The following is a 15629-nucleotide window of genomic DNA, read 5'->3' on the forward strand; positions in this document are numbered from 1 at the left end:
AATGAAATTCATTCTTGTTTTCACCAAATTCCATCAAGAACCTTGGATTCTATATGCATGAACTGAAACAGAATTGATTTTAAAAGCTATTCTTTAGATCAGAGCTTGCAAACATTCCAGCAATAAAAGTGGTTTATATCAGGTACTGTTCTAATCAAACAGCTTCTTGTGTTTTAAATCTGAAAACCCTCACGAGCTAATCCCACGATGAGCAACCCAGTAAATCCAACCACTCCGATGGCAAGGCAAGTCTTTATTAACTGGATCTGTTAGTGAGAAACTGAATTGCTGCCGAGCAAGTGCTAATAACCTCATTACCCACTGGGGGCCATACAGACAGTATGGTGCTGAATCCAAACAAAGGATGCGGAAAATTAGTTGTAAGATTTGAAAACTAGTGTCACAAAAGGAGAAAAATACAAATACAACTGAAATAGAGAAACATCCCGTTAAGCACAAACCCAATGACAATTACTATTAAACTACATTTCCCCCCTACTTTGGGTGAAGCTTAAATATGCCCCAACACAACTTGTCAATCCTTCCTGGTATTGTCCACTGAGCTGACTTTTTATTTTTAACAATGCTTCTTTAGCCATTCCAAACAGACTAAGAACACTTCACTTGCTGGAAAATATTTTTAAATTATCCCATCATTTTCTTTCACCTGGTTGGGGATTTAAAACTCACTTAACAAAATCAATTTATTGATTTACTTTCATCACATTAGCTTTTCTTAAATGCTTACAGGGAATCTTTTATCTTTCAATCACAGAAAGGTGGGCATTACTTAAAAAATAGTCTCTACGACTTTCCTGTTACACATGTCCCTTTTGAGTTTTATGCTAATAAACTTTTAGGGGACAAAAACAAAGAGCAAGGGACAAAACTGAGTGGTGGTAAATAAGAGTTTGATATGACTCACCCATTATCCTACTGAGTGCAGCATTTCTTGTGGGAGATTCATCAAGACTCTCAATCCCACTGTAGAGGGAGTGGGAAATTCTTCTTTCCCTGTCATCTAGCACAGTTTCAATAGGCAGTTCTGGCCCAGAGGGGCTACCAGGTGACTTTGCCTATATAGAAAGAGAATCAGAATTAAAGATCCATTTATCAACATTTGGCTCTCAGGGAACCACAACAACTTGCCCAAAGCTTGTACAGGGCTGGTTACCAAATAAACTAAACTCTGTCACTCTGGACCACCATAATTTTAACAATGAGCTCTACGGTACCTAAGATTGTCACTCCTATGAAGTCCTGTCAGATTTCAGCTCTTGTAGATGAAGCATGTATGTATGTATGTATGTATGTACATATATTTAAGTTTACATTTAAATGTGTGCATGTACACATGTGTGTTCATTTTCATCATGTATTCTGGCTTATTTCTTCAAACAGCTAGCTTGTCTCATCTTAATTTAGCTTAGACTGCTTTAGGAGGCTGTCTTGGGGCAAGATCTTTTAGAATGAAGGCTGATATGGACTAAATTTTTTAAAATATATATTGTTTGGCTTCTAAGCCAGTTTTCCCATGATCATTCCACAATGGTATAAGTTTACTTACTTAAAATTATATAGACCAAAAATTGGATGTTTCTATGCTCAATGGGATTATTTTTAAAAAAATATCCTGCAAGTTACGATGTTACAATAGTTACATGACCACGCTTCTCTCTATGTGTTTATGTGATTAGCATAGGTGACATTCTGATTAAATGCCATTTGGTGAATATTTAAATTGTGAATATGTATATGTTGTCAGTGAAACTAAGTAGCTTATTACTAAAGCAAAGGTAAACTGAGGCGATTCTTTGAGACATAATTCATCTCTTAATGTAACCAAAAATCTCACTAGATATTTTTGTTTGATTTGGGTCTTTTGGCCACTAAATGACCCTGAAGATATCTATTGAAATGGTAGCATATGCAAACCCTAAGACATTCTTTCCAGGAAACCACTGCCTACAGCCTCTCATCATATACTTGAAAAGTTCATTTTTTTGGAACCTAAGTGAATATTAAGAAGGTAAGAGTGGCAGCCTGGTGTACTGGGAAGAACATGAGCCTTGGTGTCTAAAGACCTGAATTGGAGTCCCAGTTCTACCCCTTTTTCCCCATATAAGACGCTGGGAAACTCAGGAAGCCACACAGCCTCAATTCCCTTATTTGTAAAACGAGGATCATAACATCCATCTCTCCACTTCGCAGGATTGATGTGAAGAATCAAATGAGATATGGCATATGATAGCAAGATGCAAACTTTACAGTACTATTGCAAGTACTATACAAGGAGAAAGGCCATTCTCAAATTTACAGAATATTGTCAATTCAAGAAGGAAGAGTCAATTCACACTACGGTGAACTAAAATAATATGCTGCGTGTTCTTTTAAACAGCTATCTCTTATAATTCATACTATTTGTAGGTCTAGCATGACAACAGAATTCAGGCTATTAAAGCCTTTTAAAAATCCTCCAAGAGGTAACAAAGTACTCCTAAATGCAATACTCACAACAGGAGCTTTGAAGTCACCCCAATGGACTAACATCTTATGACATTTTGATGCTGGCTTATTGCCAAGCTTTGGGGGAGGAGCTAGGGAGGGGATTCACTGCATTCCAAGAAGATGAGGACACAACTGAGAGGGGTTGCATAGTCAGTAAAAATGATTATTTCTGTTAGAAGCTATCATCTGTTTAATATAAATGAGATATTTAATGAAGTTCCGAATTGTAGACTTATCTCTCCCAGTTTGATAAGCACTGGGGAGATTTACTGCACAGAAGGGTCAACACAATTACAATTGGAGCCACGTCAAGCTGCAGGAGAATAATAAACTTGCAGTGCAAGTGAATTAGACTCAATAAGGTTTAAATTGTAAAAGGAGGATTTGTTTTATTATGTTTTTTTTAAATTGCAGATTACAAGTGAAAGCTTTACTGAAAAGTAAATTAAACAATATTCAAGTCCTCTGATGTAAAGCAATCAAAGAAAAATTTAGGGAGAATTTGACTGCTAAGTTCCAAGATTCTATGAAGAAATGAAAACAATTTATGAAACCAACATTCCCAGGACCCTTAAAGAACAGCGACTCCCACGTATTGTAAATGGGTGCATACATTAAGGAGATTAGCAGCCTTGTGCAACACAAAAATTGATTTTCCCAGGAGACAGCAGCCTAGACTCAAGTTTGTTAAACAAATGCATTACTCCAATGCACCTGGCAACTCAGCAATTTGACATTTTTTTGAGGTTGATAGCTAAATTTCTTTATTTAAGAAAACTATACTGAAATAAACACAAGAAAAATTAGCATTCACTGTTTCCATTTGAGAGCAATAACTATTGCCCTCTTCTAATAGATATGCTCTGAAAAGAGCTAAGTACTTTAACATTTTCACAGGAAAGATTCCTTTCCCCATCATTTCTAATTAGCATCTCAAAAGGCAGATTTAAATGAAGACATCAATAGTCAACTGCATAAATATTTAACAAAAGATACAATTATCTTTTAATTTCTAAGAAAAATTGGTGGAGGGCCACACAGCTTTGTTTTAAACCTTTTGATGAATTTTGTTTAAAGAAAATTTGAGCTAAAAAGAAGAGAGACACATCAAGTTGGAGCAAATGCCAAAGTAAAACAAAGTCAGGAAAAGCAAGAAAATGCTATAGGAACAATTAAGCACTCTTCATTTTCCACTTGGTTGCTATAGTCCCTTTACAGGTGGTTTCATTACATTTGTTATTAAACTTTATTAAGAGATAAAGGAGAACCACTGTAAACACCAACCCCTGCTAAGAGATAAAGCGATGCCACCATTTTCTCCAAATCACCTTATCTCAATTATGGCTGTTCCCACAGCAATTCTACTGGATACAGCAGATGCAGACCTTAGAAAGAATACTTTTTTCCTCCTTAGAAAATTATAGAGCTAGAATGGGAAGGGACCTTGGAGGCCATCTAGTCCAACAGCCTCAAGATAAAGATGAGGAAACTAACAGTAAACCATAAAAAAAAGGCAGAACAAAAATTCTCAAACAGAACTAATTACTTCATGTAAATTCTGTTCGACAGACATAGACTGTGTGCAAGGTATTTTGCTTGTCACTAGAGACTTGGTTTGATTATTTTCTCCATGAAGATATAATATCTCTTACCTTTTTTTGGGTGGCAAACAACAATTCTATTAATGATTTTGTAAAATGCTTTATACCATAAGCTTTATTTTTTTTTACTCTGGGTCAAAAGAAATCCATTCACATGCATAGTGGTACCCCTCCCAATCTTACTGAAAGTCTAAAAGAGAAATATCCTCTAGTTCTGTCTAGGAAACACAGATAAAAGGAAGTTCTGAAGGGAGGAGGATATGGAAGGAAAGGTAAGGAGTTTTGTTCTAAGCACGTTGACTTGGGGATGTTTATAGGACATCCAGTTCAAGGTGTCCAAAAGGTAGTAGGCAACATGAGAGTGAAGAGGATGAGGTGAAAGAATAAAGATAATCCACTTGCACAATTAAGTAAAATCAACACACATTTACTGAGCTCCCACTAGGTGCAAGGCTCTGCTGGAAAAGCAACTCAAAACATACATCCAGCAGACAGTGAGTCAAGAGGGCCAGCTTTATGTATGACATTGTCTACTATCTTTTCTACTTTGTGAAATCAGGATTGGTTTTCATCACATCAAATTATTTAGACTCCATAGAAACTTTCAGTGTTAAAAGTGTCTAAAATAATTCCTGCCACCTCTGGGGCTGCAACTTTCAAAAACATATTGGCAAAAATAAATTAATATTCACTGGAAAAGTCTAAATTAACATGACCCCCAAGTAGGCACAGTTTTTTTTTCCAGGCTTGGACAACAAGATGGAAAATAATTGTGTGTGTGTGTGTGTGTGTGTGTGTGTGTGTGTGTGTGTGAGAGAGAGAGAGAGAGAGAGAGAGAGAGAGAGAGAGAGATACACAGACAGAAAGAGACAGAGAGACAGAGAAACCTATAGAAGGTAAGACTCAGAGGCACTTGAGGGTATCTTCTGTAGCCAATGTATGATGCTATCTCAATGAAATACCAGAAAGGAGGAGTATATAACAAGCATTTAAGTGGGCAATAATCAAAACAAAGAAAAAAAGTGACTGGATAATCTGATGCAATTTTAGATTGCATGGCACTGGAGAACACAATAGGTGAGCAGATGTCTTTCTGCTTAAAGTTTCTCTTGATGTCAGTCTTCCTCAGAACATTGAGCCAAGTTACCTCTGTGGATGCGTCAGTCATCAATAGATCATTTCAACATATGGGTTGAACATCTTGTTTGAGGAGAGACTTCAGGGCTACATTTATATCATTATTGAAATTACTAAATTAAATGCTTTTAAAAATTTTAACAAAGAAAAAACAGAGTAAGATCATCTTTTTTCTATACCTGTCTACTGAGTGATTATTTTACCACAGAAAGTGGCTTGCACAACTCTGCATTTTCCCTTCACATATTCACCCTTCATTAAGGGTATTTGTGATATATACATAAATCATTCCCATGAAGAATTGACAGAGATTATTAAAAAAAATAAGAACTGAGGTTGGGAGTCACTGATATTTCAAAAAATTTCATATTTGAAATAAAAGTTCTGTCTGTGATATTTTCTTTGGGATCTCTTTCTTTACCTAGAAAATAAAGTTCAAGGTGTCTTTAAAATTCTCTCCCCTTTAGAACAAATCTTTTTTTAAATGGATTTGGCCAATCTCAATTGTTCTTTCTGGGTCTTAATGGCTTCTTGAGAAGTAGTATGATACACAGTGAGCAAAAGACTGTATTTAGAGCCAAAGGATCTGAGAACCAAGTCCAGACATGGAATTTCTGTAACCTTGGGCCTTAGCTTCACTTAGCTTCCTTGGGCCTCTCACTTTCCTTATCAATAAAATGAGGAGGTTGAATTAGATAGATGACCTCTAAGGTGTTTTCCAATTCTAGATCAAGAATCCTGTGATCTTTATGTGATTGCTACTTCCTCACAAATGTATGAGGTTGAAAGTTGATGAAGCCCAAATGTGCTGGTTCCACTGTCATCATTTATGAAAAGACATCACAAAAATGCCAGATTGCTTTCATTTTATGTTTGGTTTTAGTCCCCTGCTTTCTTCTGTATCTGGGTTTGGATTAGTTCACACTTCATACTAAGATCCAGCTAAGATTCACACCAAATTCTCTGCAGGTTTGGCTTATCCTCCTATAGTGTTACTCTTTTGTGAGGTGATATTGCATGGGAAACAATGGTCTTTCATCATCTTTAGATTTAGTGTTTCTTAAATAAGTTCATGTTCTAAACTAGTATTGCCTCTGGCTGCCGTGTCTCATTCACTTAGTAAAAATGATGTTTACTAGATGTATAACTTTCTCAGTTTTTTTCATCATTTTTTCATTTTGATAATGACTTAGCATGTGTACTATTAGTACATATTCACATAAATAATACTCAAAGCTAGCATTTATATAGAATGTTAATGTTTGAAAAGATCTTTGCCAATATTATCTCATTTTACCATCACAAAAAATCATGGGAGGTAGGTACGATTATTATCGCCATGTTACAGATAAGGAAATGAAGGCAGACAATTAGGTGACTTGCTCAGACCACACAATTAGTAAATTTGTAAGGCTGGATTTGAACTCAGATCTTCCTGACTCTAGGGCCAGAACTCTATCAACTCTGCCATCCATCTAACTGATAAGTCAATATTGCCTGCATTCCCATTTTTCAACTTTGAAAAATAGTTTGAATTTCAGCTCATGCAACTGCATAAAGTAGTCTTCTCAGATGGCATCTGCTTTGACTGTTGTTATAAATTAGTAGATAATCAAACTAAAAATAATTTTGGAGTAATTCCCTAATGCCTATTGTCACTTCCAGGCTATAAAGACACTGAATTTGATATTTTTATGAGATTAGGTGAACGCCATTATGTAGGACCTTGTATCTCTTTTCTTCAAGGAAAAAAGGTGGAGAAACTAGGACTGGGATTTACCTGGTTTACGGAACTCCCAGATCGGGTCCCTGTTCTACCGCAGTTTAACATTTTCTCTGGAATGTAAAGTCTTAGAGTTGCCTAGAACACTGAGGGGTTATGTGATTTGTCCAGGGCCACTGAGCCAGTATATGTCATTGGCAGGACATGAACTCAGATTTAGGTGGCTTTAACACCAGCTATGTTCAATTTCCCATGCTGCCTATCTAAAAAAAGATGAATAATAAAGCCTATGAATAGCCTCAAAGTCTTTGTCATCTTATTAATGTATTTTGAACTGATTTTTCCATCAATAGAAATCATGATCCCCTTTATTCACTTCTATATTAAAGCTACTTTGTTGAGGTCAGATTTGGGAGAGTGGTTCGGGTGTGAAAGAATTCACTTGGACTTCTCTGTAGCCACCAGGAGCTGCTTTCATTTATGTGAAAAGCACACACAGACTTTTGATTATAGCCACAGGGCTAAGAAAAAAGGGACTGATATTTGGGGAAGTAGGCGTATATAGAGGTTTCAGAATAATGATGTAATTTTAGGGTTGCTTGTGGGGGTTGAAGATTAGATAAGGAAGAACAAAATGAAGGTTGCTTACAAGAAAAGGAAGAATCTTATGACACAGGATGAAGAAGATGGCTGACAGGATAAGAAGGACAGGGGGATATAGGATGAGGAAGAAAAAACAATTCTTTTTGTCTTACAAGACAAAGAAAAGTCTTATGGTATTTCGAGATAAGGAGAAAAGGACTTTAGGACACCCTCAAGTTACAGGATCCTCAGGAGGATATTCACAAAGTACTGGGAAAACAATGTAATATTATTCATTTTAACCCTTAGGGTACTGTTTGTATCCACATCAACTTAATATGATACAATCAATACTGAAGTTTTATCTAAATTTTAAAAAATTATTAATTTTTATTGGAGTATTAACTAAATGTATAATTCATGTTACTCTTTTGCATCCTCAGTTAAACATTTTCCACTTGTATGTGGGTGGGGGAGTAAAATAAGGATACATGATGATGATTTGGACATCTTTATCCATCTTAATAGAGAGGAAGAATCACCGCTCCTAAACTTTTCCTACATATACATACACCCATATATATAATGTCCCTATTTGAAGCCTTAAAGAGGGGACAAATCTGATAGCCATTGTGCAGATGCGCAGCAGTGTCATTCAAATGGAGCCAATTCCAAGGAAGAGGAAATTAAATCCCTAGGGATTTTACAAGTTGCCTTGTCTGAGTAGGTGGGGAAAGGCAGACTGCTGCCCCTCTCCATAATTCTACTTTCCAATTAAGAATGGACCCTACTAGAGAAGAGAATACTGAAAAGGGCAAGTGCCTAAGGAAGCTGCTCTTTCCCCTGTACCTAGGACAGCAGTGTGCCAAAAGGTAAAAGAGCTAAACATAAACAAGAATTCTTTCCTTTCCCCATTAAAAATAATGAGATTAACTATTAGTGTATACTTAGAAAAGGAATACACAGAATTATACAAAATTCAAGAAAATGGAGATGAAGTCCCCCCAAAAATATTCCTAACTGGCATATTGTGGTAGTTTTTTTTTTTAATGACATCAACATTGTAATACAAATGATAAAAACAAAAACTACATTCAAATGGATCTGGAATTGATTATTACAGATACCAGGTCTCAAAATATATTTTCTAAATTTAATTAAGTCCCCCAAATAAGAGTCATGATGGAATATTAGCCTAATTGAAATTTTGGATGGTTCCATGAAATGCCCCCTTTTTTTCTTTTTACCTCACTGCATTTGCTTATTCTCCTTGCTACAATGAGCTGAATCATTCCTCGCTTGTTTCCCTCTGTAGACATGGACCTTCTTAGTGTTTCCATGGCATCTTGGTTTGTCTTGCCCAACAGGGATTCTCCATTTACTGCTATCAGTTGATCATTCACTCGAAGCCTTCCATCCTGGGAAGAAAAAGAGATAATAGTAAGGCCCGTAAATAAGAAAGCACTTGCTTGTATAATAGTTAAATATTGTTACAAAAAGAAGTTTGCCTACAGTAAGAAAACAAAAACAAAAACACTTTTTTTAATCCTAATAGATTATGCTCAATTGAACTCTTGTATAATAACATCTAAGCAGCCATTGAAGATTGTGTCTATTCCAATCATTTATACACTTGTAAATCAAGTCATTAGCATAATCTGTTTTCCCAAATAGCATACTAATTCAAACAACACAATATGAATATTTTCTTGCTTCCAGAGCCTCCTATAGAAGGAAATATTTGAGTCTGACTGATATTTTAATCTGGAACAGCACAACCTTTTCAAATGAATCCATGAAAATTTTTCTATGGAGAAATAGCACATGTTACTGAAGCTCTGTTTGCCAGAGAACAACATTGTCATTTAGGGTTTCCATCATCAGGCTATGTGGCCCTATGTAGCTGCCATACTTTCAGGATTTTTCACATTTGCAATTTCAAAAAAAGTGTAATTTCGACCCAATATTCCTTGCAAAAAGAATGTCTTCATCAGAATGTGCTATGGGTTTTGGTTCAAAAATATAGTTAACATAGATATTAAGGGAACAAACAGCATGATGTTACGATGTTGTGCTAGGTTTGGAGTCAGCAACATCTGGTTTCAAGTCTAACCTGAATTTGATCCTGGGCAAGTCACTTAACCTTTTAATGACTCAAGCAAATCCCTAGGTGTAACCAGAATGGTGGGGTCACCTTTAGGGAAGCTCTTCACCTTTCCCCAGGCTTGCTGCTTCTCTTCTTGGGCAGAAAGCCCAGAGAGAATGCCAGGAAGCAGAGAACTTCCTGTATGATGAGTCATGGGGCTGGCTGAGGGGAGTTGTTAACTCCAGAGCCATGCCCTATTGGGTGTTAACCTAGTCTACGCTAGGGGGAGGGGCCAACTCAAGAACCAATTGGCCCTGGTCATTCAGGCAGCTCTTGATGATGTCAAAAACTCTCTAAGAGGGGAGAGGACACCTTGAAGATGTCTCTTTCCTTTTCCGGTTGGCGCGGCAGTGGTGGGGAGCATGACTCTGGGCCAGCCCTTGCTCTCAGGCTGAGCCCAGAAGTTACTAACTATGAATTGTATTGAGTCTATCTGTTGATATTTGTAATTTGTTTGTATTTTGGTTTTGGGGTTCGGGATGCTGGTTCTTTTCCCCCCAAACTAAATGAATGTTCTGAACCTCAGGGTGCTGGCTTTTTCCCCTGAAGTAAGTGAATGAAACTGTATTTGGTCTGTGTCTTGATGCTTGTCTCTTTGCTCCCCTGAACTAACTGAATGCTAACTGAATGCTGGTGTTTTCCCCCGAACTAAATGAATGTTGTCTGTATGCTAACTGAATGCTGGATTAAAGTAAGCTGGTCAACCCCTTCACTGTGCTTTCCTTGTTTAAGCAGATAAAAAGAACCTGTGCTTTCCCGGCAGCCTCCTGGGTGCTGGCTGTGGGGGGAATCTTATGCCCCCAGCAGGAGCTGCTAGCCAGATTGTTAATACACTAGGATATATCTGATTGGTCCTCTTTTCCTTCCCTCAAACATATTTTTTTCATTATTTACTGTGTGTGTACATATATGCATATATATAAATATATGTGTATACATATATATATGTATGTATACAAGTATGAGCTAGTTATTTTCCTTTATAGTATCAATAAATAATCAATAAATGAATAAGCATCTATTAAATTTTTACTATGTGTTAGGCACTATACCAAACATTGGGCAAAAGACATAAAAGCATCCCTTGTCTTCAGGGAGTTACTATTCTAATGGAATAAGCAGCAACAAATAATCAGGTGTAGACCAGATATATAGAGAACAGAGAAAAAGATAACCTCAAAAGGGAAGGCAGAAACAGTCAAGGGGTTCAGGAAAAGCCTCCTAAAGAAAGTAGGATTTGAGCAAAGTATTGAAGTAAGTCTAGGAAATTTAGAAGTGAAGGCGAAGGAGAACAACAGCACGTGAAGATGGAAGATGTAGTGTTCTCTGTGAGGAGCAGCAAAAGTCCATTCTTAGAGACAAGAACAGGGTTTTTTTTGTCTTTATATCTCTAGTTGTTTAACAAATACTTGTTAGATTAATCTCATAGCCAGAGCTTCTGGTACTAATTGGGGTGCAAAACTAGAAAATGTCAGTGGAATTAGCCAACTTCAATAAGATTTTGGTTCCTGGGCATGAAATTCCATACAGTAACACTTTACTCATGGAATGACTACTCTGTGTCCCTCTCCATTAGGGTTCTACAGTATGGCTCCATGCATCACCTTTCCAGAGGACCTGGTTTTATCACACAAACACACACATGTAAACTTCCATATCACACAAACACATCTAAATGTGTACAACAATGTGACTAATTCCTCAAGTGTCAATCTAAAGAGAATACTGACTAAAACACAAATAACTGATTTAAAAATATATAAAGTGAAAATAATCTAAAAATAATCTTACTTAGGGGATAGAATATGTGGTGGAGATATTATGCTTACCTTGGATGCTGCTCCTCCATTGATAATGGACTTGACAAAAATCCCCAGATCTGCATGGTTCTCTTTTGACCGGTTGCCTTTAACACTGACTCCAAGTCCAGCAGATCCAGAGTCATTAAGGGGGACTTCAAATGTCAGAAATTCCCTAGTACCATCAGGTGTGAGAACAAGATCCTCATCTTCTGCTTTCTATTGAGGGGGAAAAACATATACACAAAATGCGACATTATTTTGAAATGTTTCTTTTTCACCCCATTATCTTGTTCAGAGTCTGCTAACAAATGGTTCCTTAATTGCAATATCCACAGTGTTTCCACAGAAGTTCCATGAGAAGATCCACATTAATAATGTGCATGCACTTCTACCAGATGATTCCTGGAACCAGATGTTAATATTTATAAGTGATACTTGTTTCAATATTGAAACAAATCTGAACCAGATTAAGAGAAAAACACCAAATGTACTGGAAGCATTGAAGACCCTTTAATTCCTTAGTTGTGGACTCCTATGGTTTTTAAAAAGTAATTTCTTCATCTGTTTATGCCTTCTAAGCCACAGGAGGAAAACAGAAACAGCAGGAATCCAGATAAATAAACAGAATTACTCATTTGGTCCAATTCCTGTATTAGGAGCTCATAGTGTTCTTAAATAATAGAATCAAGATAGTTTAGTCTTGATTACCAATGGTGAAGCCTAGATTATTCATGGTCATCAGAAGACAAAAACAAAATGGAAACGGGGTATGGCAGGGATAATAGTGGATTTGGAACCGAAAGATTTGAGTTCAGCTTTGTTCAAATGCCGAAATTTCTCTAAATCTTAGTAGATTCATTTGTCACACAGGCTGCATTGCATACCTCACTGTAGTGCTGTTGTCAAGATGCAAGGAAAAAAGTGAATATAAATACACACTATTCTTTCCATACTTCCATTCCAACATGTTTGCTGCATTATTCAACTGATTCAACTTTTCACATCTATGAGAACATAGTGAAGACCAACCCAAGCTACATTAAATTGCTAGTGATATACTGTCTATATCCCCCAATGCTTGTGCTATTTACATAGTAAGCATGAGAATAATGGAGCAACCTATACTTGGAGGGTAGTAGTCAGGAAATTCATTGACAATGGATGACAGAACAAAGGGAGACAACCCACATAACAGAAGGTCATAAATAAGACTTCAAATACACAAAAGTTGATCATAAGAACATTTGCTGATTCCCATATTCAGTGAGAAAATTAAAAACAAAACAAGAAATAGCCTATCCTGAAGCCTGTAGAATGTTAGGCTCTTATAGGAAGACCTCCTGGACAGCAAAGATCAGGGGTCAAACTCTGCCTCAAATAACTTAACTTCAGGAAAGTAGCTTAACTTCCCTGGGGCCCAGTTTGCTGTAATATAAGGGGATCAGACTCAATGGCCAAGGATCACTGCTAGCGCTGAATCTGTAATTCTATGATTCTATGTCAGAACAAGAATATATTTGTCATGTAGCACAGTAGAAAGAATACTGGGTTTGAAACCTACCTTTGTCACTGACAAGTTGTGTGACTTTGACCAAGTTGATTTACCTTATTAAGGCAGACTTTCCTCAGCAACAAAATTAGAGGATTTCACAATCTTTGAGATCTTTTATCATTCTAAAATTCAATTATTCTCTTCCTGAGGCCTTTAAAAATAATATAAAAGTCCACCTGGGATGGTTTCAAATGATCTTGAGCAGAGAAGAGAATAGATGACCTCTATGTGAACTAAGAAACCTTTCACCTTTTAAAATTCTAATATATTGTGATCTTAAGATAAAATTTCCTTTAAATTAATATCCAGGTTTCAGTTTCAATGACAGTACTTTTTAAGCCCAACCTCCCATGGCTAACTCCTAGTTGTAAGCACAATAAAATTCTCAGTCAAACTTCACTAAATTAGTTTCTAGCTGAGAAATCTAAGAGGCTTTCACAGTTACAGAAAAGAAAGACTAAAATACAAAAATACAATTTATTAAGGAGGTTAGCTATTCAAAACATCATACTTTCAGCAGAAAATGAAAAGGAAACAAAATAGTTTAATTTTAAAAAAAACTGTCTTCCTTGGATTTGGCTGTGACTAAAAGGAAAGCTCCAGGTCAAAAGAAATGAAGGGTTTTGTTCACATATTAGGGTACAGGAAGTAGGCCTGTGATTTCATCAGTGTAGGGAAATCTAAGGACACCTAAGTGCCACAGATACAGTGCCAGCCATAGAATCAGGAGGATTTGAGTTCAAATCTGGCCTTAGACATTTACTAGCTGTGTGATCCTGGGCAAGTCACCTCACCCTGTTTGCCTCAGTTTCCTCATCTGTAAAAATAAGCTGGAGAAGGAAATGACAAGCCACTACAATATCTTTGCCAAGAAAACCCCAATGAGGTCATAGAGAGTTGCACAGGACTGAAAACAACTAAATAACAACAACAGGGAACTCTAAGGTTAGAAAACTCCTACCAGTGTAAGGGAATGCCTTCTGTGTAACTTCCTTTTGTCTGTTGTTTTCCTTGAGAGCAGGGACTACCTCTTTTTTCTCATTTGCACCCCCTGCAATTAGCACAGGGCATAGTATATAGTAGGTGCTTAATATATGCCTATTTCAATGAATTTATAGTCTTCAAAATTTGTCTAGAGCACAGAAGAGTTTAGTGGTTAGCCCAGGGTTACACAGCCAGTAAGATTCCAAGGTGTCGCTTGAACCCAGATCTTCCTGATCCCAAGGACAGCTCTCCATCCACTGTATCATGCTAGTGCGGTTCACATATTGGAAAAGCAAATTACCCTCAAACAACTGGATAAAACATAAATATTCATAAGAAGATATGTGCATTATGAGCCTTAAGAAATAAAAATCTACTTACTTTGGAAACAATTAGAGAAAACACTCTAATTCAAAAACGATTTCTTGAAGTAAAGGTCACTTTAAATTACTTCAGCTAAATGAATGAAGATACTCAAGTATGTAACTTGTAATAAAAATGGGATGGGTGATAAGGTGACTCTCGGGCCCCTCCTTTAGGGCCTAGGTAATACCTAGACGCATTGAAATCATAGCAATGTATTATTACACTATAGAGATATGACATAAGTATACTACAAATACTTAAAGATAATACAGTCTTTTGAAATCAAACGTGGCAGGATGAATAACCTTTGAAGCTGGCCCCCCTCCCCTGACCAGTGATGTAGATAATGGCACAGGGGACTATTACAGATGGTTGTTTGGCTGAAGAGATATAACTAGGAATTTTTTTACTTGAGACTGCTAGAGAGGGGTGAGGGGAAGAACATTAGTGCAGAAGACATGAGTAGGATTGGGTTGGGAGCTGATGACATTTAGAGTCATGGACCCTCCAAAGACAAGGGCCTTGGCGCTCAAGGAAGAGGAAGGATTTCTATAGACTAAGAGCTGCTAAAGAGAGAAGGTGCCTTCAAGGAACCCACTGGGAAGGGAGGCCAGCAGATATTTATTAAGCATCCTGGAGAGGGTGTGGATCTTTGTATCTTGTTCAAGATGGGAATAGAGGGGCTCAAATGGCGTCCCAAGAAATCCAGCAACAAGGACTGTATCTTCAAGGAGAGGGAAATAAATCTCAGAATCAACAATGTTTTAAGATGAGAAGAGAACACCCCTCTCCTAATTACCTTATCCTCTGCTATGCTGTCATTCCCCAATTCTCCTACTTGTTCCAAAAATCTAGCTCCCCCCACCTCAATGGAAGTATAAGCAAAGAAAAAATGCAAGAAACAAGAAACACAGTTTCCAAATAGATGAAAATACCCCATCCCATTCTAAAAAGAGTGCCCCCTGAATGTTGGCATGAAGAGCAGTAGTCTGACATATTATATCCTTGTTTTACATATATTTTGTTCCTATCATTGCCATAGAGAAAACTGACTGACATGAAAACCTACAGAAAAATCAGAAACTTATGGGAATGTATTGAATTGTGATTTCAAAAAATACTATCTTCAAAAGTAACTTTCTTAAATAGAATTTGCACTGGTACCTTCATTGAGGTTCCCATATTACGGCCACTTGAAAAAAAATGTAGAGAAAAGTTGGCAGGTATG

The 15629-nt window shown here is 36.9% G+C and overlaps 1 protein-coding gene across 10 annotated transcripts in view; it reads right to left on the bottom strand.

The window, feature by feature from the left end:
• The window catches only part of PARD3 (par-3 family cell polarity regulator), a 721872-nt gene that overhangs the window by 265636 nt on the left and 440607 nt on the right, over positions 1 to 15629 (bottom strand). For all 10 annotated transcript variants that reach the window (XM_036761384.1, XM_036761385.1, XM_036761380.1 and 7 more), the window contains 3 exons: positions 11527 to 11715; positions 8799 to 8969; positions 926 to 1076 (listed from right to left, as the gene is read on the bottom strand). In XM_036761384.1, coding sequence (XP_036617279.1) covers positions 926 to 1076; positions 8799 to 8969; positions 11527 to 11715 — 511 coding nt within the window. The remainder of the gene's footprint in view (positions 1 to 925; positions 1077 to 8798; positions 8970 to 11526; positions 11716 to 15629) is intronic.

Source organism: Trichosurus vulpecula, chromosome 5 (genome assembly GCF_011100635.1).
Source record: "Trichosurus vulpecula isolate mTriVul1 chromosome 5, mTriVul1.pri, whole genome shotgun sequence".
NCBI lineage: Eukaryota > Metazoa > Chordata > Mammalia > Diprotodontia > Phalangeridae > Trichosurus > Trichosurus vulpecula.